This window comes from Eleutherodactylus coqui, chromosome 2, assembly GCF_035609145.1.
Source record: "Eleutherodactylus coqui strain aEleCoq1 chromosome 2, aEleCoq1.hap1, whole genome shotgun sequence".
Lineage (NCBI taxonomy): Eukaryota > Metazoa > Chordata > Amphibia > Anura > Eleutherodactylidae > Eleutherodactylus > Eleutherodactylus coqui.
The window spans coordinates 277,974,371-278,000,453 of NC_089838.1; the positions used below are offsets into that span (position 1 = coordinate 277,974,371).

Sequence of the window (26,083 nt, forward strand, 5' to 3'; positions counted from 1 at the left end):
TGGTCAGGTCAATAGATTCTTGAACCTGTTGCTTCACTAATCAAATACTAAATGCAGGTGGTTTTATTAGTTATTACAATAGCTTACAAATGGCAGAGAGATTGGTGTCAAATCAAGCCGATCTTGTGAAAAATAAAGCTTTGTGGAATAAAGAGAAGAGCTTTCCCCCCGTTACCAGAGTCTGAGAGGGGCGCATTATTGGAATGCAAAAAGGCGTTCATATTGATGAATTGCTGCCACCTGGGCTGTTCTGAGTAGACTGTTAGTAGGTGTTGGGACCAGTGGATACATGAGCGCACACATACAGGGTGGACCTCCTCGACAGACCATCAGTAGAGAGGATCATCTGAACGTCCAACAAGCATGAGCAGCTCCAACTATTTCATTGTCTGCCATCCAGAGACAGGTGGCACCATCGCTACAGGCCCCTGTGTCTGTTGGAACCATTTCCATGGGGTTGGTGGAAGGACATTTGGTCTCATTGCACCCATTACGTGTATGGCCTTTGGCACTCACCATTACCTCTGTTTGTTTTGGTTTCGTGAACGACAAAACAGAGCTGCTACGGAGTGGAACTCGGTTGTCTTCAGCGATTAATCCATGTTTAGTTTGGGCACTGACGATGGCCGCATTCGTGTCTGGAGAACTAGGCGTGAGAACCTTAATCCTGCCTTTACTGTGGAGGAGCTCACTGCCCCCCTGCTGGTTTGATGGTCTGGGGGTCCATCACATACGCAAGTCGATCACCCCTAGAAGTGGTACAAGGAACAATGACAGCTCAACGATATGTTCAGGACATCCTGCAACCACATGTGTTGTCTCTGATGGCGGCTTCCAAGAGGCATTTTCCAGCAGGATAATGCTCAGCCGCACACACAAGGGGGTCACAGGAATGTCTCCACAACATTGTCACATGTCAGTGGCTGCCCGGTCTCCAGATCTATCGCCAATACAAAATGCATGGGGACACCAACTTCGACATCCTACGAGTTTACACAGTCTAGAAGCTCAGTTAAAGCATATGTGGAACGATATACTGCAGGATACCATACAGAACCTGTGTAGTGGTTCAGGCACTAGGGTGGAGCCTCAGGTGTAGCAGCCACAGGTCTGGAGAGTAGTCAGATTGAAAGCCAGGAGTCAGCAACAGGAAGTATCGGTATGCAGAGTACAATGGAGGAGGTGGATAACATAATCAGGAGGGAAGCCAAAAGTCGGTAACGAGATGTCTCAGTATACAGTACAATGGAAGAGACAGGTAACGTAGTCAGGAGGGAAGCCAAAAGTTGGTAAAGGGTAATCATGGTTAGCAAAAGAGGATCGGCTTTAGCAGATGACTCTTGATCAGGACAATAGAGCATAATAGCGCTGCGGAATATGTTGGCGCTATACAAATAAAGTTTATTATTATTATAATAGTGTCGCAAGGAAGTAGAGGCCAGGGCAGAGCCAGAATAGAAGCTGGATAGCGGGATCCGGGAACAAATCTAAGTTATGCAGGGAAATTATCCAAAGGCTGGATAGCTCAATAGGGAGAGCTGCCGGCTGGAGTACATGAGGTCCCAGGTTCGATTCTATGCCCGCGTGTATCACATCTTGCATCCAAGCTACAGGTGGCCGAACAGGGTACTAGAGCCACTATGCCCACCCATATCACATCTTGTATCCAAGCTACAGGTGGTGCAACAGGGTACTAGAGCCTGCATGCCTTGCTAGAGGTGGTACAACAGGGTACTAGAGCCTCAATGCCTGCTTATATCACATCCTGTATCCAAGCTAGAGGTGGTACAACTCAGTACTAGAGCCTCCATGCCCACCCTAATCACATCTTATACCCAAGCTAGAGGTGGTGCAACAGGGTACTAGTGCCCTCCTACAAGGGGTCATTTTCCACAAAAAAATAATCCTTTTGCTCTGATATTGTAATCACTTATAGCAACGTTACAGTCACACAGAGAAAGATTCATTCTATTCCAACAACTCTTCCTAGATGCCTGATTTTTTTTGTATATACTTTGTGTATCAATTCCTCAATGGTTTTCAAGATCTCTGCTTGCTGACATTTTTCAGAAATCTTCATAGTTTACTTCCACTGAATACAAATTCTGTCCTGATCATGTGATGGACACAAAGGTTCAATACTGGTTACAGTATAGTGTGTATTAGAGCTAAATCTTATAATGAGCCAAGCACCTGTGCGTTTATCTCATGACCAGGACCCTTGAATGACAGCAAGCAGAGATCTTGAAATCTCTTAAAAAATATAATGGATAAAAATATAACTTTTCATTATACAAAGAATAACATTTATGTTCTGAAAATTGTACATCCTCTGAAAAAGGAACTATACCCAACAAGGTTCCACCAAGTACTGACTACGACCCACACTTCTTACAGTTACAGATGATGAAGATGCGGATAAAGCATCTCAGGAAGAAGCTCCTCAGCTGATGCGCACAAGGAGTGATGTTGGGGTACGACGCAGGGGGAACCTCCGCACCCCAGGAGAGCAGAGGCGGATCAAACGGCATCGGTTTTCAATAAATGGGCACTTTTACAACCACAAGGTACAATGTTAATTTTTGTGGAGTAGAATTTGTAAAGTATGAAGCTTTATACATTGGGAGGAGCAACTAGTACTCCCCTCTGCACCGATGATGGGCAAACACGCTAAAATTGCAGATGGGCGTCTTTTCCTTCTGGAGAAGACTCTGGCTTGGCTTATATTCCTAGTCATGTTGTTAAGAACTCTTAAAAAAGGTCAAACTTTGACTTATAGGGAAGTCGCCTTCCAATAGGTGGCACTGTGGAGCTACTTTTAAATCACCTATTTGCATTTTTTCCCATGAGTTATATAAGACTTCCTCTGCTGACTTCACACTCTCCTCAACAAACGAGGTAATCCCTTCAGACCCAAGTAAGGAAAGGGAAAAGAAGATTTATCACCCGGCTGTATGTTCTGTAACTAAATCTTGCACGCGCTTCATGGGAAAAAGAAACAGATGCACCACTCACATAGAGCACCACTATATGATGAACATCTCAATGGAACTGACAGACCCCATTTATAAGTCAACAGAGTCCATTGGGTACCCTTAGTGACCATTGTGCAACCACAACACAGACACAGAGCCTGAAGACTTACACGGGCGTAGCGTATTCAGTGGCGTAATTGCGCTGCGTATTTACCTAACCAAAATGTGCCTATTTAATTTTTTTGCATAGTGGTCACTGCGTATTTACATGTGCAAATAAAAAAACCTACAAGAATGTGCAGGAGATTTCTCCTTCCTTCCTGCATAAATACGCAGTCCGTGCACACGTATCATGCGTATTCACTGTGTACTTTTAACTCTTCCATAGATTTGCCTGGGTGATTTTGGTCTGTAATATGGACCAAAATAGGACATGCTTTGATTTTTTTTATCACGCATGTAAAAAACACATGTACAGTGGAGAAAAAAAAGTATTTAGTCAGATACCAATTGTACAAGTTCTCCCACTTAAAAAGATGAGAGAGGCCTGTAATTGACATCATAGGTAGACCTCAACTATGAGAGACAACATGAGAAAACACATCCAGAAAATCACATTGTCTGATTTTTAATGAATTTATTTGCAAATTATGGTGGAAAATAAGTATTTGGTCAATAACAAAAGTTAATCTCAATACTTAAGTATTTGGTCGCCTACAAACAAGCAAGATTTCTGCTGTAACTTCTTCTTTAAGAGGCTCCTCTGTCCTCCACTCATTACCTGTAGTAATGGCACCTGTTTGAACTTGTTATCAGTATAAAAGACACCTGTCCACAGCCTCAAGCAGTCACACTCCAAACTCCACTATGGTGAAGACCAAAGAGCTGTCGAAGGACACCAGAAACAAAATTGTAGCCCTGCACCAAACTGGGAAGACTGAATCTGCAACAGGCCAGCAGCTTGGTGTGAAGAAAGCAACTGTGGGAGCAATAATTAGAGAATGGAAGAGATACAAGACCACTGACAATCTCCCTCGATCTGGGGCTTCCCGCAAGACCCCCGTGGGGTCAAAATGATCACAAGAACGGTGAGCAAAAATCCCAGAACCACACGGGGGAACCTAGTGAATGACCTGCAGAGAGCTGGGACCAACGTAGCAAAGACTACCATCAGTAACACACTACGCCGCCAGGGACTCAGATCCTGCAGTGCCAGACGTGTCCCCCTGCTTAAGCCAGTACCTGTCTGGGGCCGACTGAAGTTTGTTAGAGAGCAATTGGATGATCCAGAAGAGTATTGGGAGAACGTCATATGGTCAGATGAAACCAAAGTAGAGCTGTTTGGCGGAAACACAACTCATCGTGTTTGGAGGAGAAAGAATGCTGAGTTGTATCCAAAGAGCACCATACCTACTGTGAAGCATGGGGGTACCAACATCATGCGTTGGGGCTGTTTCTCTGCAAAGGGACCAGGACAACTGATCCGTATAGATGAAAGAATGAATGGGGCCATGTATCGTGAGACTTTGAGTGCAAACCTCCTTCCATCAGGAAGGGCACTGAAGATGAAACGTGGCTGGGTCTTTCAGCCACCACCAGAGCAACGAAGGAATGGCTTCGTAGGAAGCATTTCAAGGTCCTGGAGTGGCCTAGCCAGTCTCCAGATCTCAACCCTATAGAAAACCTTAGGAGGGAGTTGAAAGTCTGTGTTGCCCAGCGACAGCCCCAAAATATCACTGCTCTTGAGGAGATCTGCATGGAGGAATAGGCCAACATACCAGCCACAGTGTGTGCCAACCTTGTGAGGGCTTACAGAAAACGTTTGACCTCTGTCATTGCCAATAAAGGATATATAACAAAGTATTGAGATGAACTTTTGTTATTGACCAAATACTTATTTTCCACCATAATTTGCAAATAAATTCATTAAAAATCAGACAATGTGATTTTCTGGATGTGATTCCTCATGTTGTCTCTCATAGTTGAGGTCTACCTATGATGTCAATTACAGGCCTCTCTCATCTTTTTAAGTGGGAGAACTTGTACGATTGGTATCTGACTAAATACTTTTTTCCCCCACTGTATGAATACCTTAATGCAAGTCATTGGGGTTTAATCTATCCGTATTACGGCGTAAAAAATATGTGCCTAATACGGAACTAAACTACATCGTGTGTTAGAGCCTCTAGTCTCCCTGTAATGTGATTACTGTATCTCATCCATGATATTTCAAGCTATAATGATTGTGTTGGTCTCTTAATCTGTTCTTGTGTAGACGTCTGTTTTCACGCCAGCGTACGGCTCTGTGACAAATGTCCGGATAAACAGCGCCATGTCCACTCCACAGGTCCTCAAACTGCTACTCAACAAGTTTAAGGTGAGTCCTGGGTGTCCTATTTCTTACTGACCTAAATAAACACTCCAGCCTAAATCCAGGGCATGTGGCCGTCTTACTGTATGGTCAGGTCTTCTAAAGATCCCAGGAAATACATTTATTTGGCTTTAGTTGGAAAGTAAGAATACATTGTAAAAAATGTCTATAATTGTGTCAGTAACTTAAATGTTTTATACAAAGTGCATCTACTCTCATTAAAGAATACAACTTTCCATAATGGCTGCACCCTTAGTCATAAACCACCAGATGGCGCCATTGTTATACCTTCTGAGTTTGAATATCCTATTAAGGGGAATCTTTGTGCACTCCTCAGATGAATGGTTGTCTGGTTTAGAAAACCCAATTTTATGCTCTGTTCACAATGTTATCATTTGGGTGTTTTCCTTACAAAGAGCGGTTGTAATTTTCCACCCCTGAACATCAGTGAACATTATATACAGCGTTACTATAAAAGAATCAACGTCCCAAACATGCTTCCATGGTAGTTTAGTATATGTCTTCTATATGTGAGCCTTTTCACAGACAGAATCTACTTGTTCCTCGGCTTCAAGTGTCTCCCAGATCTTATCTCTTTGCACGAGCAACCAATGTTCTGGCATTTCTTGCTCCTTAGGTGCCCATGTGATGCTGACATCATGAAACTCTGCAGTCTCAAAAACTTTTATCCCAACTCTATGCTACTTGGAATATTACATGTCTATTTGTTTAATGGCTGTTGTTCTACATAATGTTGAAAATGCCTATTTCTGTGATTGTAACCCTCTATATATAAAACTGTGTTTACAGGGGGTGGACAAAAATATGGAAACACCATTCGAAATGCACGCCTTAAGTTGCATAGGATTATAAATCATATTTCAGTAAGACACGTAGAGACTGATTTTAAGGGGAGGTAATATGACACAGATGCTACAGGGCAGAAGTGAACATCTGCCTGAGCAACAAGGTTCCATTGGTCAGGGATTTGAGCTACTCAGCTGCTGTTACCAGCTGGCTCCCAAAACCACCCAGAGCAGGGCAAGAGGTGAAGTAAACACAAATTTGGCAAAAAAGCTCTCGGCCAAGCAGGAGTCAAAAGAGCAGCTCAGTGCTAATCATTAAAGTCCCATACATTTCATATGGTGTTTCCATATTTTTGTCCACCCTCTGTATGTCCAACTTTGTTAGATATCACTTTTTTCAATAAAGTAATATTTTTCATTAAATTTTAGATTGAGAATTCTGCCTCGGAGTTTTCCCTTTATATAGTGCACACAAGTGGAGGTAAGAGAGGGGCACTGCGGCTGTTTTAACTGCTATTTTCAGCCTGTTCTGCAAGTAAAGTCCATAGGTTATGTGATAAAAGTCTGATCAGTAGGGGTCTCATTGCTGAGACCCTCATGATCCTGAGTACGGAGGTATTGTGTTATTTCTGCATCCACCTGCAGTGACATCAGATTGAATGGAGCAATGGCTGAGCCTTCATTCATTGCAACAGGGCTGATGGAAAGAGTCGAGTACGGTCACTCCCGGATAGATTACTGTATGTATTCCATTCCACACCCTTAGGTAGTTTTTTGAAAGTCTTGAAACCTCTTTAATTGAATGGGAATGAGCTGCATTAGCAGACTCAAGCAACTGGCAAGAGTGGTGCCATTTCTGGAGAAAAAGAAGATACCTTCTTTGAAATCCAAGACAATCCCTTTTTAGTGGTTTCTAATTTCCAATATTCTGTGCAGTTTTGGAGTGATTGCTTATTTTCTAAGCAGTCTGCAGTCACAAATGCAGCATAACAATACCTGCTCATTAAGGGTTAATGCCCACAGACGGAATCGCTCCGCATTTCCCGCTGCGAGAAAACACGCATAAATTCCACAGCTATAAGGTTCTGTTGAACCTAATAGCTTTCTGCCTGCTAATGCTCACATGCGGAATTCTACCGCAGATTTCCGCGAGCGGGAAACAACGCGGCATGTTCTATTTTCCACACATTTACCCAGCAGGAGGTCTCCATTAATATAGCATCAATGTAGACCGTGGAAATCCACGATCATTCACAGGCACTTTTTTGTTTTTAATCACTGTACTCCTGTGGCGAAAAACCACGGGCGTATCCTGCGTCGCTTGTGGGCATGAGCCCTAACGATGAGGACATTAAATCTGTGTGACTTTCCTGAGATTTACTATTACTGTTTACTATTTCATTTGATACAACACTGTGTGACAACATACTAATAGATCATAGACTGAACATGAGTCAACAATGTGATGCTGCGGCAAAAAAGGCAAACACAATTCTGGGATGTATTGAGAGAAGAATAGAGTCTAGAGGTAATTATTCCCTTCTACTCTTGTTGGTCAGACCTCATCTGGAATACCAGTTCTGGGCAACTCAATTTAAAAAAGACAATGACAAACTGAAGCAAGTTCAGAGAAGAGTTACCAAGTTGGTGAGCGGTCTGCAAATCATGTCCTGTGAGGAACAGTTAAAGGATCTGAGAATGTTTAGCTTGCAAAAAAGAAGGCTGAGAGGTGACTTAATAGCTGTCTACTAGTCATGAGCGAGCATACTCGCTAAGGGCAATTGCTCGAGCGAGCATTGCCCTCAGCGAGTACCTGCCCGCTCAAGAAAAAAGGTTTGGGTGCCATCACGGGTGACGGGTGAGTTGCGGCAGTGAGCAGGGGGAGCAGGGGGGGGGGGGGAGAGAAGGAGAGAGAGATCTTCCCTCCATTCCTCCCTGCAGCTTCCTGCCCACCGCCGGCAGCCGAACCTTTTAGCTCAAGCGGGCAGGTACTCGCTAAGGGCAATGCTCGCTTGAGCAATTGCCCTTAGCGAATATGCTCGCTCATCACTACTGTCTACAAATATTTGAAGGGCTGTCACACTGCAGAGGAATCAGCCCTATTCTCATTTGTACAAGGAAAGACTAGAAGCAATGGGATGAAACTGAAAGGGAGGAGACACAGATTAGAAATCTTGTTTCCCCGAAAGTAAGACCCACTCCTAAAATAAGCCCTATCCTGATTTTTGGGGGCGGGCAGACTTGAAATATAAACCCTACCCAGAAAATAAGCCCCAGCTACACTACATGAAAAGAAAAAGCAATACTTACCTAGCAGGCACCTTCCTGGTCCCTCCTGCTGGTCTCCGCTGTTCTGGCAGGCTTCCTTGTAGTTCTCAGCCCGACAGAACATCGCTTGCTGGTAACGGGGTTTGTAAACCATGCCTCCAGCAAGCGATTGCTTTGATTGGTTCTCGAACACCGTTGCTCTGCCAATTACTGCGGCGCTTGATTAACCAATCACAGCATTGCTTGAATGGCTGTGACTGGTTCATCAAGTGCCATAGTGTTTTGCTGAGCCACTGCGCTCGATAACCAATCAGAGCAATCCCTTGCGGGAGGCATGGTTTACAAACCCCGTTACCAGCAAGTGATGTTCTGTCGACGCTGAGAACTGCAAGGAAGCCTGCCGGAATTGCAGACACCAGCGGGATGGACCAGGACGGCGCCTGCTAGATAAGTATAAGACATCCCCTAAAAAATAAGACCCTGTGCCTCTTTTAGAGCAAAAATGAATATAAGACAGGGTCTTTTTTGGGGGGAAACGCGGTGTTAGAAAAAAATTTCTGACAGTGAGGGTGATCAATGAGTAGAACAGGTTACCATGGGAAGTGGTGAGTTCTCCTTTAATGGAAGTCTTCAGAATCTGGACAGACATCTGTCTGGGATGATTTAGTAAATCCTGCACTGAGCAGGGGGTTGGAGCCGATGACCCTGGAGGTCCCTTCCAACTCTATTTTATGACATAATGTGAAAATTTACCGGAGCAAAAAAAAAACTGGAAAAGTTGTCTATAGCAACCAATCAGGTTGTAGTTTTTGCATGAAAAAGGGGACTGGAAAATGGGAATTTGAATTTATTTGGTTGCTATGGACAACTGTTCCACTTTTTCATTGTACTAATCTTAACCCTTTCCAATCCACTGTCTGACCTCTGAAGACATTATGATTTAAGGCTGTACAGCTCCGATGTTGGAAGACATCCGTCGGGGTTCTCTTACTGTATATTGCCGGCCTCTCTGCTGTCAGAGCCTATCTAACGTGTCGCCTCATGCAGTACTGTCTTTAGCCAGCATATAGCGCCATTGTATAACAGCAGAAAAAGAGTAAGCCCCCTAGGAAAACCAGGATACAAATTGGATTGGAAAGGGTTAATAAATCTCCCTGCAAGCTACAAAGTTATCATAATGAACAAGGTAAACAGCAGGACTCTGCTGTTGTGTCCCAGTAGGTCACAGCTTGTCATACACAGGCATGTTCACACACAGCAGATTGTGCCCGATATGGGTCCTAATAATGCATGTATTGACATCGCCAATTTCAAATTGCAATATTTCCTCAAATCCAGACAGGTTTGTGTGCATTGTGTAAATGGGGCTTTTTAAAACCCACTGAACATACTGAATTTTTATATAAATAAACATCATACAGAAAAGTTAACAATATTTTTTTTTGTTCTCTCATCCTACCTCTGCAGAGAAAAGCAAACTGAAGGACTCGGATTATCCACTCATTGCTCGGATTTTGCAAGGTCCATGTGAACAAGTATCCAAAGTGTTTCTTATGGAGAAGGATCAAATAGAAGAAATCACTTATGATGTAAGATTCTTTACTAAACCATAAAGGTAGAACATGATAGGTCTGGCGTAAGCACTGACATAATAGAGGAGATCACATTAAAGCTGTGATTCCAGTGCCGACACAGTAGAGGAGAGCACACTTTTTGTGTGACGCTAATGCTTACACAATAGATGTGAGCACACTAAACGTGTAATTCCAACGCTGATATAATGGAATAGGACGAGTCAGAAAATAGTGCAGCAACGCGGACGTGCAACAATACGTCATAGTCAGCTGATGTCGCGTCCACCAATCAATTGGGTGATTGATGCCACTGCAGCCGTCACAATCTCCGCTTAACGCATATGCTAGGAGAGGAGCTTTTTCTGGCTTATATGTTAAACGGAGGCCAAAAATTACATGTGGACCCAGTTTTGAGTATTGTTGAGATCACAGTATACAGGGGTCCCAGCCCAGGTTAGTCTCACCCATTTGCAAATGTTGAAAATACCTGTGTAGGGCTCCTCTCTATATAGAAACGGCATTGCTAGCCAGCAAGAAGGTGGGGAATTCGAGTAAGGGTCATGGACGGAGAAATAGCAAAACTCTTCTGTCATGGGGAATTACTCCCATCACTATAATGGGGTCTCTTCTCTTCTGTGTAGTATGAGCTTACATTGTGGTTTCATTTTCATTCTAAAGCAATTTTGCCCAACTCTGACTTTAACTGTAATGCTAGTTGTAGTTTCTTGGAAAATAATAGACCCTTTTTTCACATCTCAGAAAACCCCTTTAACCCAGAAAATCCAGCCATAAACTAATATGGTACTTTAATGGATACAAATCTAGCCCATTGGGGAAGTCACTGTTATGCATTTGTATAACATATATGGATACGTGAGGAGCTTTTCATAATGAATCTATTAAACAGATAGCACTATATCCTAAGGCCGGTGACACACCACTGTATTTTGGCTGAGCTTTTGCATCCCTAACATGGTCATGTGTCCTGACCTGACGGCGAGTCTCCTGCCCCAAACTCTGAGTGTCATAGTTTCTTATGAAGCTTGGAGTTCAGGTCAGAAGACTAGAGATGAGCGAGCACCAAAATGCTCGGGTGCTCGTTACTCGGGACGAAATTATCGCGATGCTCGAGGGTTCGTTTCGAGTAACGAACCCCATTGAAGTCAATGGGCGACCCGAGCATTTTTGTATTTCACCGATGCTCGCTAAGGTTTCTATTTGTGAAAATCTGGGCAATTCAAGAAAGTGATGGGAACGACACAGCAACGGATAGGGCAGGTGAGGGGCTACATGTTGGGCTGCATCTCAAGTTCCCAGGTCCCACTATTAAGCCACAATAGCGGCTAGAGTGGGCCCCCCCCCAACAACTTTTACTTCTGAAAAGCCCTCATTAGCAATGCATACCTTAGCTGAGCACCACACTACCTCCAACAAAGCACAATCACTGCCTGCATGACACTCCGCTGCCACTTCTCCTGGGTTACATGCTGCCCAACCCCCCTGCACGACCCAGTGTCCACAGCGCACACCAAAGTGTCCCTGCGCAGCCTTCAGCTGCCCTCATGCCACACGCTGGCCTCATAGCCACACCACCCTCATGTCTATTTATAAGTGCGTCTGCCATGAGGAGGAACCGCAGGCACACACTGCAGAGGGTTGGCACGGCTAGGCAGCGACCCTCTTTATAAGGGGCGGGGCGATAGCCCACAATGCTGTACAGAAGCCATGAGAAATATAATCCTGTGCCACCGCCATCAGGAGCTGCACACGTGGGCATAGCAATGGGGAACCTATGTGCCACACACTATTCATTCTGTCAAGGTGTCTGCATGCCCCAGTCAGACCGGGGTTTTTTATAAATAGTCACAGGCAGGTACAACTCCGCAATGGGAATTCCGTGTGCACCCACAGCATGGGTGGCTCCCTGGCACCCACCGGCTGTACATAAATGTATCCCATTGCAGTGCCCATCACAGCTGAGGTAACGTTCGATTAAATGCAGGTGGGCTTCGGCCCACACTGCATGCCCCAGTCAGACTGGGGTTCTTTAGAAGTGGACACATGCAGTTACAACTCCCTGTGGACCCACAGCATGGGTTGGTGCCAGGAAGCCACCGGCGGTACATAAATATATCCCATTGCATTGCCCATCACAGCTGATGTAACATCAGCTTTAATGCAGGTGGGCTAAAAATTAGTAGGATTACACTGTAGGCGAGGGCCCCAAAAAATTGGTGTACCAACAGTACTAATGTACCTCAGAAAAATTGCCCATGCCCAACCAAGAGGGCAGGTGAAACCCATTAATCGCTTTGGTTAATGTGGCTTAATTGGTAACTAGGCCTGGAGGCAGCCCAGTTAAAATAAAAATTGGTTCAGGTGAAAGTTTCAACGCTTTAATGAGCATTGAAATGTATAAAAATTGTTTACAAAAATTATATGACTAAGCCTTGTGGGCCTAAGAAAAATTGCCCGTTCTGCGTGATTACGTGAGGTTTCAGGAGGAGGAGCAGAAGGAGGAGGATGAATAGAATACACAGATTGATGAAGCAAAAAGGTCCCCGTTTTTGATGCTGATAGAGAACAATGCTTCCATCCGCGGGTGCAGCCTACGTATTGCTTACGTATCACTGCTGTCCGCTGGGGGAGAAGAGAAGTCTGGGGAAATCCAGGCTTTGTTCATCTTGATGAGTGTAAGCCTGTCGGCACTGTCGGTTGACAGGCGGGTACGCTTATCCGTGATGATTCCCCCAGCCGCACTAAACACCCTCTCTGATAAGACGCTAGCCGCAGGACAAGCAAGCACCTCCAGGGCATACAGTGCAAGTTCCGGCCACGTGTCCAGCTTCGACACCCAGTAGTTGTAGGGGGCAGAGGCGTCACCGAGGACGGTCGTGCGATCGGCTACGTACTCCCTCACCATCCTTTTACAGTACTCCCGCCAACTCAGCCTTGAGTGGGGAGCGGTGACACAGTCTTGCTGGGGAGCCAGAAAGCTGGCAAAGGCCTTGGAGAATGTTCCCCTGCCTGCGCTGTACATGCTGCCTGATCTCTGCGCCTCCCCTGCTACCTGGCCCTCGGAACTGCACCTTCTGCCACTAGCGCTGTCGGATGGGAATGTTACCATCAGTTTGTCCGCCAGGGTCCTGTGGTATAGCATCACTCTCGAACCCCTTTCCTCTTCGGGTATGAGAGTGGAAAGGTTCTCCTTATACCGTGGGTCGAGCAGTGTGTACACCCAGTAATCCGTAGGGGCCAGAATGCGTGTAACGCGAGGGTCTCGAGAAAGGCATCCTAACATGAAGTCAGCCATGTGTGCCAGGGTACCTGTACGCAACACATGGCTGTCCTCACTAGGAAGATCACTTTCAGGATCCTCCTCCTCCTCCTCCTCAGGCCATACACGCTGAAAGGATGACAGGCAAGCAGCATGGGTACCCTCAGCAGTGGGCCAAGCTGTCTCTTCCCCCTCCTCCTCATGCTCCTCCCCCTCCTCCTCAACGCGCTGAGATATAGACATGAGGGTGCTCTGACTATCCAGCGACATACTGTCTTCCCCCGCCTCCGTTTCCAAGCGCAAAGCATCTGCCTTTATGCTTTGCAGGGAACTTCTCAAGAGGCATAGCAGAGGAATGGTGACGCTAATGATTGCAGCATCGACGCTCACCATCTGGGTAGACTCCTCAAAGTTTCCAAGGACCTGGCAGATGGCTGCCAACCAGGCCCCCTCTTCTGTAAAGAATTGAGGAGGCTGACTCCCACTACGCCGCCCATGTTGGAGTTGGTATTCCACTATAGCTCTACGCTGCTCATAGAGTCTGGCCAACATGTGGAGCGTAGAGTTCCACCGTGTAGGCACGTCGCACAGCAGTCGGTGCACTGGCAGATTAAACCGATGTTGCAGGGTGCGCAGGGTGCCAGCGTCCGTCTTGGACTTGCGGAAATGTGCGCTGACCCGGCGCACCTTTCCGAGCAGGTATGACAAGTGTGGGTAGCTTTTCAGAAAGCGCTGAACCACCAAATTAAAGACATGGGCCAGGCATGGCACGTGCGTGAGGCTGCCGAGCTGCAGAGCCGCCACCAGGTTACGGCCGTTGTCACACACGACCATGCCCGGTTGGAGGCTCAGCGGCGAAAGCCAGTGGTCCGTCTGCTCTGTCAGACCCTGCAGCAGTTCGTGGGCCATTTGCCTCTTCTCTCCTAAGTTGAGTAGTTTCAGCATGGCCTGCTGACGCTTGCCCACCGCTGTGCTGCCACGCTGCGCTCCACCGACTGCTGGCGACGTGCTGCTGCTGACACATCTTGATTGCGAGACAGAGGTTGCGTTGGAGGAGGAGGGTGGTTTAGTGGAGGAAGCATACACCGCCGCAGATACCACCACCGAGCTGGGGCCCGCAATTCTGGGGGTGGGTAGGACGTGAGCGGTCCCAGGCTCTGACTCTGTCCCAGCATCCACTAAATTCACCCAATGTGCCGTCAGGGAGATATAGTGGCCCTGCCCGCCTGTGCTTGTCCACGTGTCCATTGTTAAGTGGACCTTGGCAGTAACCGCGTTGGTGAGGGCGCGTACAATGCTGCGGGAGACGTGGTCGTGCAGGGCTGGGACGGCACATCGGGAAAAGTAGTGGCGACTGGGAACCGAGTAGCGCGGGGCCGCCGCCGCCATCATGCTTTTGAAAGCCTCCGTTTCCACAAGCCTATATGGCAGCATCTCCAGGCTGATCAATTTGGCTATGTGCACGTTTAACGCTTGAGTGTGCGGGTGCGTGGCGGCGTACTTGCGCTTGCGCTCAAACAGTTGCTCTAGCGACGTCTGGACGCTGCGCTGAGACATTGCTGGATGGGGCAGAGGACAGCAGAGGTGAGGGTGTGGGTGCAGGCCGGTAGGCACTCGTGCCTGTGTCCTCAGAGGGGGGTTGGATCTCAGTGGCAGGTTGGGGCACAGGGGGAGAGGCAGTGGTGCAAACCGGAGGCGGTGAACGGCCTTCGTCCCACTTTGTGGGGTGCTTGGCCATCATATGCCTGCGCATGCTGGTGGTGGTGGCTCCCCAGCTGATCTTGGCGCGACAAAGGTTGCAAACCACTGTTCGTCGGTTGTCAGGCGTCTCTGTGAAAAACTGCCACACCTTAGAGCACCTTGGGCTCTGTAGGGTGGCATGGCGCGAGGGGGCGCTTTGGGAAACAGTTGGTGGATTATTCGGTCTGGCCCTGCCTCTACCCCTGGCCACTGCACTGGCTCGGCCTGTGCCCACACCCTGACTTGGGCCTCCGCGTCCTCGCCCGCGTCCACGTCCTCTAGGCCTATCCCTACCCCTCAGCATGCTGTATTACCAGTAGTGCAGAAACAGAACGCTGTAATTAAATGTGCCGCTTATTGGCCTGTGGTTGGAGGCTGACTTCGCTTACGGAACACACAGCAGAGGCAGAAAAGATTTTTGCGCAAGCCTGCTGTAACACTTAGCTGGCTGCGTATGAATTAGGACAACTACCCCCAGCAGAGACCCAGTACACTTGTGGACAGGAATACAGCGGTGATGTAAGAGGCAACACAGAGGGAGGAAAGAATTTTGCGCAAGCCTGCTGTAACACTTAACTGGTTGCGTATGAATTAGGACAACTACCCCCAGCAGAGACCCAGTACACTTGTGGACAGGAATACAGCAGTGATGTAAGAGGCAACACAGAGGCAGGAAAGAATTTTGCGCAAGCCTGCTGTAACACTTAGCTGGCTGCGTATGAATTAGGACAACTACCCCCAGCAGAGACCCAGTACACTTGTGGACAGAAATACAGCGGTGATGTAAGAGGCAACACAGAGGCAGGAAAGAATTTTGCGCAAGCCTGCTGTAACACTTAGCTGGCTGCGTATGAATTAGGACAACTACCCCCAGCAGAGACCCAGTACACTTGTGGACAGGAATACAGCGGTGATGTAAGAGGCAACACAGAGGCAGGAAAGAATTTTGCGCAAGCCTGCTGTAACACTTAGCTGGCTGCGTATGAATTAGGACAACTACCCCCAGCAGAGACCCAGTACACTTGTGGACAGGAATACAGCGGTGATGTAAGAGGCAACACAGAGGCAGAAAAGAATTTTGCGCAAGCCTGCTGTAACACTTAGCTGGCTGCGTATGAATTAGGACAACTACCCCCAGCAGAGACCCAGTACACTGAGGATGGTCACAGGCAGCCCAAATAGATTTTTTTTCCCAAATGTTTTTGGAAAGGCCCACTGCCTGTATACACTAAATATGTCTTCTGTCCCTGCCTCACCACTACTGGCCCTGGACAATGTAAAATTACTGCAGGACGCAATGCTCTGCACGGCCGATATACAAAAAAAAAAAAAAATCTGCAACACTGCAAAAAGCAGCCTCCACACTACTGCACACGGTTAGATGTGGCCCTAAGAAGGACCGTTGGGGTTCTTGAAGCCTAAAATCACTCCTAACACTCTCCCTATAGCAGCTCCGGCACCAGCAGCACTGTCCCTGATCTCTGTCAGAATGCATGTGTGGCGAGCCGCGGGAGGGGCCGATTTATATACTCGGGTGACACCTGATCTCGCCAGCCACTCACTACAGGGGGGTGGTATAGGGTTTGAACGTCGCAGGGGGAAGTTGTAATGCCTTCCCTGTCTTTCTATTGGCCAGAAAAGCGCGCTAACGTCTCAGAGATGAAAGTGAAAGCAACTCGAACATCGCGTGGTACTCGTCTCGAGTAACGAGCATCTCGAACACGCTAATACTCGAGTATCAAGCTCGGACGAGTACGTTCGCTCATCTCTACAGAAGACCCATGATCAGTACAAGACACATGTCTGTGTTATGAACACAAAACATGGCCAAAATACAGTGGTGTGTCGCTGGCCTTAGGCTATAATGCTATCCATTTAACCCCTTTAGTGGCACGCCCGGAAAATCTCCAGGGCTTGTTGCACTGACCATGCAGTTAAACCCCGGAAGATATCTGTGGACAGCTCTAGTGCTGAAATGTGCAGAGCACTGAGCTGTCATCTGAAATCTTCTGTGGTTTTTATTGCATTGTTGATTCATTTAAAAAACCTTCCCTATAAAGCATGACATGGTAATAATAAACCTGTCGTTTATGAAAAAATCCTCACTTATCTGTTAAACGGATAACTGGATGGATGACATATACTGGGGTCCATCACCCATAGGCTAATATGGTATCTGATACATTTTTACAGAATCCAGCTGAGTGAAAATTGTAGTCTACTACCCTATTCCATCCTCTTTTTATAGTGATATACTGATGTATAGCAACCAGACGGCAGCTAGAAGGACACTATTTTGGCTTCCGTTTGATAATGGCCCCTTAATGACTTGTTCAGAAACATTCTTGCTGTGCATACCTAATGCTGGGAAAAACTGTAGTGTGAACCCAGCCTAACTTGGCAATAGCTTCTAATTGTCACGTTCATCCTGGACTGCCAACAAGAACAGTGTACAAGGCGCAGCCAAGATGGACGCGGGAACTAGCTTGTACAGGTGTCTAGATGCAGAACGGACAGAGAGCACCTCTGCAGGAAGGTGAAGGCCTGTATATTTCAACCGTGCAACGTAAATGCAAAATAAACTAAGGGAAATCCTTTCCCTGCAAATCCCTACTCTGGGAGGGAGCCCTGCCTAATTGGCGGGCCGATCACTTCCAACAGGTGCGAACCCACACTCAGACCTAGGCCACTACAAATCCCTACCAGGAAGCCCTGAACACACGAGGTACAGTGCATGGAAGTAAGCAGAACAAGTACAGACAAACAATAGACACAAACAGGGAACAAATCAAAACACCGGAGCCAGACACACAGCAGCTCTGAGCAGGGTGACTGCTCAGGGATCACTGGAAATTAATTGGCAACTCCCAGGCAGCAACAGCTGGATCTTATAGGGAGGAGGGAGAAGCCGATTGGCTAACAGAAATGTCAATCACCAGCCACACCTCTCAGACACTAGCAGGACTAATTAATCTAGACTAGAAAGCACAGGAGTTGTTAACCCTGGCTAGTCTGGATAGAATCTACAGAAACTAGGTGTGCTGGCAAATAATTAAACCTGTGCTGATTGAGACGTGACACTAATGATCACTATAGTCACATCACTGAATCTATCTATTACATTAAACTATAATTTTTAAAATTATTTATATGTTTGTTTTTCTTCTGCGTTGGAGATTCCTAGAATGGAGTAGGAAAGAGGAATCCCCATGTCCGAACAGCTCTGTCTCTGGATAGAGCCAAACGCACCTGATGGACCCCATTGACTATAATGGGGTCCATCCACTTTCCGCACAACTGCTCGGCTTTTGGATATAAGAAAAAGCTCTGCAGGCAGCACTTTTTCTTAGGGTATTTTGAGTCAGCTCTGCGATGAAACCTCAGACCGACTGGAGGTTCCAACGCAGATGTGAAACCGTCCTAATTAACACTTTATGTTCCTTTTGGAGGTTTGTACTGTATTTTGGGGATACTGTAAACACTGATAAAGAGTAGCATAGGGTAGTGGAAATACTGAATCAGAACATTTGCGTTTCTCCCACATAATTCCCTTTGGGAGACCAATTACTGTAGTAATTAAGGAGGACAATGATGTGTAACCGCCATCCTTCTATCTAACTTTGCATTTCTCAGGTGGCGCAGTATATAAAGTTTGAGATGCCTGTTCTGAGTAGTTTCATTGAAAAGCTGAAGGAAGAGGAAGACAGAGAAATCTGCAAACTGATGAGAAGGTAATGTCAGGATTTCCAGTATAATCTACTTCTGTTCACACCAAAATGAATCAATGAATGAAATTCCTTGTTTTTTATTATCTGATAAAAATGTGATATAGATATTTAAGTAGTTACATATATTGTATTATGACTCCATTTTATTCAGGCTTCTCTAGTGCATTAGGGTTTTACTGCACATCCATTACCTATGATTTCATATGGTGAGATTATGTCTGATTCTGTATGAATCAAAGAGGAAAAAAAATCTTGGCATGCTTCAGAATAGCCTATACGGCAGCATATGAGGGCCATATAATGCCATACAGTGAGTAGGCGAGAGCAGCCCTGTGTGGCTAAAAACTGTGCTTAAAGGGGCTCTCCGTTATAAAGTACTGCTAGCCTGTTCTTGGGATAAGTCTTCTATAGTAGATTGGCTGGGGCCCGTTGCTCAGGACCTATGCAGTTTGCCAGGCTGGTGTGCTTATGCACTGAGCTGAATTATACAGGAAGCAGACAGTTCTTATTGTAGTGGCTGGGTGTCGCATTCTGGCACTAGATAGGAGTCTCGGGGGAGGGAGTGGCTGGGCCAGGTTTTTATGGTGTACCTAATCAAGGGAACGGGCGGAGCCAAACAAGGAAACAGGAACTGGATCAACAGGATTAAGGACAATGTTAGGATTCAACAGGGGAGCTGTCCAGCAAGCTGGATAGCTCAGCATACGGAGCTGCTGCCTTGAGCACAGGAGTTCCCAGGTTTGAGTCCTCACACCAGTCCCCTACTTCCCAGATTCCCAGATGGCCACTGGATATCCCAGGAGCCGGCTTTCTCGGGTATCTACAGTGAAACTCCCTTGTCAGCCTAGGGGCATCGACATTGGAGGCCAGCTCCCAGGAATTCTTCTCTGGGCCATATCCCTTCCATTGGACCAGGTACTGTAGTTTTCTTCTAAAATTCTGAGAGCCCAGAATCTTCTCCTTCTTGTACTCCTCCTCCTCTCTGACATCTACCGGTGGAGGAGGTGGCTGAGTCCTTCCCAGAAAGAGATTTTCTTTAAATTGTTTGAGTAGACCTCCTGAGGTTGTCAGGAAGATCCAGACGGAACTCCACCTGGTCTCTCTTTGCTGTGATCCGGAATGGCCCAATAAAATTTTGCCCAAGCTTGAGACTGGGTACATGGGTCTTATGATTTTTGGCTGATAATCATACTTTATCTCCTACCTGAAAGGTAGGAGAGGCTTTGCAGTGTATATTTGCTGCTTGCTTGTAATTCTCTTGAGCCTCTCTTAGTACCTCTTTTAACCTTTTCTGAGTTTTTTGTAATGCTGTCAGTCTGTGGGTGAGAGTTGGAACATGAGTATTGACAGGAAGGCCTGGAATAAAGACGAGATGTATACCGTAATTAAAAAAAAAAAAAAAAATGATTCTGAGAGGTGGAACTGTGTCTGGCCTTGTTGTAGGTTAATTCCGCCGTCGGTAGATAATTCACCCAAGAATCCTGGAAGAAATAAAGCAGCGGAGATACTGCTCTAGAGTCTGGTTCGTTCACTCAGTCTGACCATTGGACTGTGGATGGAAAGCAGAAGACAGGTTAACAGTGATCCTTAGGGCCATATAGAAGTTCTTCCAGAATCTTGGTGCAAACTGAACCCCTCTTTCTGAGACCACGTCATCAAGAAGCCCATGTAGTCTAAATATTTCCCTGGGTCATAGCCAACAAGGGCAGGCAACATGGTCAGACAAGCCGTGGGTTGGTAGACAGAGATGGCAATGCAGTACAGAGGATTAAAGCAGATATATAGTCAGGAAACAAGCCAGGGATCAGTACACTGAGACCAATTGTTCTTTAGAGGGAGAAGGTATATGGAGGAGCTGGTTTAAAGGCTGAAGGCTCAATAAACACACAAAGAGGATCAGGCTTTTATAGTGTACCTAATCAAGGGGACAGGAGCAAGGACAACACTACGATTCAGCAAGGAAAGCTGTCCAGCAAGCTGGCTAGCTCAGCTTACAGAGCACAGGAGTTCCCAGGTTCGAGTCTTAGCTTGGTATTATAAGCTAAGTTCCCCTTCATTTCAATGTGAAGTTGTCCTGCACTATCTAACCTGGCCAATATAGTAAGAATGGAGTCTTACCTGCAGAATCTAGCTCATCATGTGAGTGCACAAGCCCGGGGAACATCTGATGAGTAGGGGTTACAGGCAACAGACCTGTTGATGGAGTATTTGAGTATCAAATAGCATTGTAGCCTTATCAATCAGGTATCTCTAATTATCTGTACAGTGCACACTGGAGAAAAGCTTTAGAGACAACACAGATGTGGTTGAGTCACAGTTTGAAGCTCTTCTAAAAAAGAACTTCCCTTTTTTATTATAAATAGACAAATGAGAAATAACAATAACAAATCAGCGCCTGGCAACACCCGATAACTATCCAATCACTGATTGACAACATGTATAACATTTTTGTCAGCGAATCATATTAAAGGATAATATACAATGCATTAATTTATTAATCTTATTAGCAAGCATGTATCTATCTCCTTATCTATAGCTATGCCTTAACCCCTAGATTTTTCTTTGTTCAGCAACTCAGAGAGGTCGAATATAGCTCTGTCTACAAGCAGTTCCTCATTCTGATTGCTTCTTCAAACTTCTGCAAAATTGTAATAACCCAAAGCAACAATGTATTTATAACAATATAGATCGGTCGCTCTTACACTATCCTGAGAGTAGGCCATCAATAGCTTACAACCAGAAAAACCCTTTAACTAATGCTGTGGCTTCTTCATTCTGAGCATTCTGAGCATTGGTTATAGCGGTCAGACCCATCAGGAACTGATGGCATAGCCTATAGATATGCCATCATTTCTACAGGTAGGAGTGGAATGGTGTAAAAGATAAAAATGTCATTCTCACGTCTTTCAGTGGTTCGTCATCTAGTGTTGGAGCCCTGGCCCCATGCTGCTCTGATCCCAGAAGATGCTGGCGGCAGTCTTTGTGCACATGGCCAGTCAGCCAATCACAGGCTCAGTGCTCACGTACCGTTTATGGCTCAATCCATGTTGCAGCCTGTGATTGCCTGAGCGGTCGTGCACAATGATCGGTATCTGACCACAGTCTGCTTCTTCAGGGATTGCGGCTCCGTTGCTGGACAAGGAACCAGTGAAGGAGATAAGCCTGAATAATTTCAATATTTTACACCAATTCATGACCATACAATTTTTTGGCGTCTTGAAAAACCCCTTTAAGATAATCAAGTTGGTTTATATGTTACGTAGTTACACATAACACATGGTTCCAAATTATAAACTGTTATATCTGTATATTAAACTTATTCCAAATGTGTTTTTAGCTTGCATTTCCAGATCCTAAGGGGATTTACTACGTATGTGATTGTCACTTAGACTAATGCTACAGTATTTGCAGCATGTTCTGTGTAGACTTGTATAACCTAATTATATTTTTTACTGTTTTTCTGTGTTTTAGGTACACCTCGCTCCGCGTGCTTATCGAACAACGATTGTATGACATAGCTACCAATCCTGCAAGCATGTAGACCCCGGTCCATTGTTTTTTGTGAATGAGCTTAGATCAAATGCGCCAGTTCCTTTCTCTGCTTGGCCTTACATAAAGGAAGGTGTAAACTAAGAAAATGAATATTAATTCAATGATGTTGCATTCAGCTTAATCTTTCTACTGTGGGGGAACCGCACTGTATTGTAAGGCTTCCAGTCATCCAAGGAGTAGTACATTATCTCCAGGCTAGAATAGGTCACCTCTACATAATGTACAGTATGTAAGGGTGAACTTGCATCACTTTACACTAGGGGTAGAGGAGGTTACTTGGGGGACATCATATTTTTCTTAGGCTAGTAGCAATAAAAAAATGGACCAAGTTTTCTATGTGACCAAATTACAGAAAGGTTTGTATAAACCAACTGAATGTACGTGGAACCAATGGCTTCCTACCCTACTGTTATAGTCTGTAGCATAAGGTTATGGGTAATTATGAAACTTAAGACACAATGGTGATTTTTTTTGAACTTCCCTATTTAAAAGCACAAGGTGTAAATAAAGTTTTCCTTTTGTCATTATGACAAAACGAGTGCATTACAATATTTTAGGGGAGAAATTCCATCATTGGATGTTCTTAACAGAATGTAGAAGGGAATACTAGTTCATTAACAGGGTTAGCCCAAGAAATGACATTATCCACAACCAGAGGATGGGGGATAGCTATCTGATCATTGGGGGTTCCACTGCTGGGACCCCTGCCGATCGGGAGAATGGGGTACAGAGAGTCCCTGAATGTTTGGTCTGCTGGTTATGAATGCCACGTCTTTAACTCCAGTGGGCCTACCAGAGATAGCTGAGCCTTTGAACTCTGCTATCTCCTTTAGTCCTGTAAGAATGAATAGAGTGGTGGTATCCATGTGTGACAACTGCTTCATTCATTTGGTCGCCTTTGGGGCCCATGTTTTTGTGATCAGCGGGGGTTCCAGCAGTTGGACCCCATTGATCAGATAATTATACTCTATTCTGTAGATAAGAAGATAACTTCATTTCCTGGGACAACTCCTTTAAAGAGGACCTGTTCACTCTCTGGTTATGTCTGTTTTAGTAAATGCTTACAATTCATGGAATCATAGAATGGTAGAGTTGGAAGGGACCTCCAGGGTCATCTGGTCCAATCCCCTGCTCAGTGCAGGATCACTAAATCATCCCAATCAGATGTCTGTTTAGCCTTTGTTTGAAGGCTTCCACTGAAGGAGAACTCACCACCTCCCGTGGTAACCTGTTCCACTCATTGATCCCCCTCACTGTCAGAAAGTTTTTTTCTAATATCTAACTTGTGTCTCCTCCCTTTCAGTTTCACCCCATTGCTTCTAGTCTTTCCTTCTACAAATGAGAATAGGGCTGATCCCTCTGCACTGTGACAACCCTTCAGATATTTGTAGACAGCTATTAAGTCTCCTCTCAGCCTTCTTTTTTGCAAGCTAAACATTCCCAGATCCTTTAACCATTCCTCATAGGACATGATTTGCAGACCGCTCACTATCTTCGTAACTCTTCTCTGAACTTGTCTATTGTGGGGTGCCCAGAACTGGACACAGTATTCCAGATGAGGTCTGACTAAGGAAGATAATTACCTCACGTGATCTAGACTCTATGCTTCTCTTAATACATCCCAGAATTGTGTTTGCCTTTTTGGCTGCTGCATCACATTGTTGACTCATGTTCAGTCAATGATCTATTAGTATACCAGTCCTTTTTCACATGTGCTGCTGCTTAGCCCAGTTACATAGCAATGATCAAGCATTTATTCTTGTTTGCCACTCCTCTATTATTTCTCTTGGAAATCTATGAACAAATTGATAACTATGCATCATAATTCCTTTTGTCAAATATATTGACAGTATTGATTGAATTGAACTGTGTAACGATTTGTTGTCAATTTGCTTCTACAAAATTCTTTAAAAAATGCTCCAATATTTTTTTTTTGGTGGAATATTAGTACAGTATTTATTAAAACAGACATGTCAGAGAGCTAATGGGTCATTTTTCAGAAGGAACTACAGGGTGTTTGTGTTTTACAAGACTGATCTGTTCATGTTGCTAGTGATTACTGCAATAACACAATATTATGGAATCACTGTTTAAGCCATTTCCTAATGTCCCCCAAGGTAGAGGAACATTTGAAATTATGCAAAAAAGCACAAATATCTGGTGGATGTAGCAGTGAGGGTCCTGATACCAACCCTTGAGATGGTACTGATAATTTCCATGGAAGAGAATGCGCCATGCAGATGTGTCTATCCTTACCTTATCTCTAATCTGGTTAGGGACTGCAATTTCTCATTAAACTAATTCATCCCAATTGTGACATGCATAGAAAAACCCTTGAATTCTGCAGTACACATCAAAACCACTAGGTGGCCACAATAGACACATATAGAATAGAGATCTCGTGAAATCATGTTTTGAATAGCTGTTATTTCGTGACACACTTATCTGATCTAGCCAAGAAGAAAGGTAAGGAAGGACACATCTGTACGTACAGTTATGATATAAGCCTGGAATAGAGGCCTATTCCATAACAGTTCCAGCTAATAATCCCAGTGACACAAGGGTTCCATAATTCTATTCCTATTCTGGGGCCATGGCATGTCATCTCCATTATACGCATGAACAAAAATGACAACCAGAAGTATCAGGTATTTGGGGGGTCACTGCCGGCATCTGTCGGAGCACTAGACATTATAGTAAGTCTTTAGAGACACATTACAAGATTGGTGTTGCTGTATTTAGACGTGAGGTGTATAATGGACCTGTGCATTGTTACGTTGATGAATGTTTTGTGTTTTGTAATATTGCTAAACTATATGTGCTGAGCTTCTGAAATACATGTCATGTCTGTGTGGTTTTTCTATCTAACAAATGTGAATTTTTGCAGCAGGGAATGCTGATTTACTTGCCCAATGCCTTTTTTCTTTGGAATAAAGCACTTTGCAGTAAAATGTACATTGTGTTTCAATACATAGTATTCTCCCATTCTTGGGACGGTAGAAGTCAGAGCGGTCTGACCCTCACGGATCAGCTAGTTATCCCCTATCCTGTGGTTAGAGGATAGCTTAATTTTGTGAGTTGGCCCCTTTAAAGAAGTGAATCGTCTTATTTTGTACAATAGGTATACAGTATATATTTTATGCGTATCTCTATACAGAACCATTTTCAATGCATTTGACTATTTTTAGTAGACCTCCTTTACACAATAGTCCCTCTGAACAGGCCAATAAATTATCTGGTCCGTATACTGTTACCGCTTCCAGGGTAAACCTATATATTTATATGTTATCTGCTGATGCCGAGTAAATACAAGGGAATACTGAGAAAACATTGATCATGTTATCATGGATTACAGCGCCAAGGCGTAAGTAGTAACTAAGTGAATAAAGCAATACATTACACATGCTGATACATTGTAGCAGACTATACTGACAGCAGAGAGATCTGTGCAGCTACTGATGTTAGCAGCTCACAGTTTTTTAGATTGGGTCCACAGCATCCACCGCCCAGCTATGGAGCAAGACTAAAGCCCCCTTCACATGGGTGTATTTGCACACGCCAAGTCCAGAGAATAGAACCCATTGATTTCAATGGGTTCAGTCACATGCGCGCATATTTTTCCTGCACATTTAAGTCGTGCACAAAAAAAATAACAGCATGCTCTATTTTCCTGCGTATTTGCACACCAAAAGTCCCCATTGAGGTCAATGGGGATGTGCAAATGCATGAAAAATACGCTAGTAGAGTACTGGGAGTTTATTAGACTAATTAGCCATTTTTAATCAGTGCGTA

General features: G+C 45.1%; 1 protein-coding gene across 3 annotated transcripts in view; it reads left to right on the forward strand.

The window, feature by feature from the left end:
• RASSF2 (Ras association domain family member 2) overlaps window positions 1-25,236 on the forward strand; it is a 78,637-nt gene extending 53,401 nt beyond the window's left edge. For all 3 annotated transcript variants that reach the window (XM_066593066.1, XM_066593065.1, XM_066593064.1), the window contains exons 6-11: window positions 2,398-2,567; window positions 5,251-5,352; window positions 6,582-6,633; window positions 9,888-10,009; window positions 18,645-18,742; window positions 22,211-25,236. In XM_066593066.1, the coding sequence (XP_066449163.1) occupies window positions 2,398-2,567; window positions 5,251-5,352; window positions 6,582-6,633; window positions 9,888-10,009; window positions 18,645-18,742; window positions 22,211-22,280 (614 nt within the window). In that variant the 3' untranslated portion in view covers window positions 22,281-25,236. The remainder of the gene's footprint in view (window positions 1-2,397; window positions 2,568-5,250; window positions 5,353-6,581; window positions 6,634-9,887; window positions 10,010-18,644; window positions 18,743-22,210) is intronic.
• The last annotated feature ends 847 nt before the right edge of the window (window positions 25,237-26,083 follow it).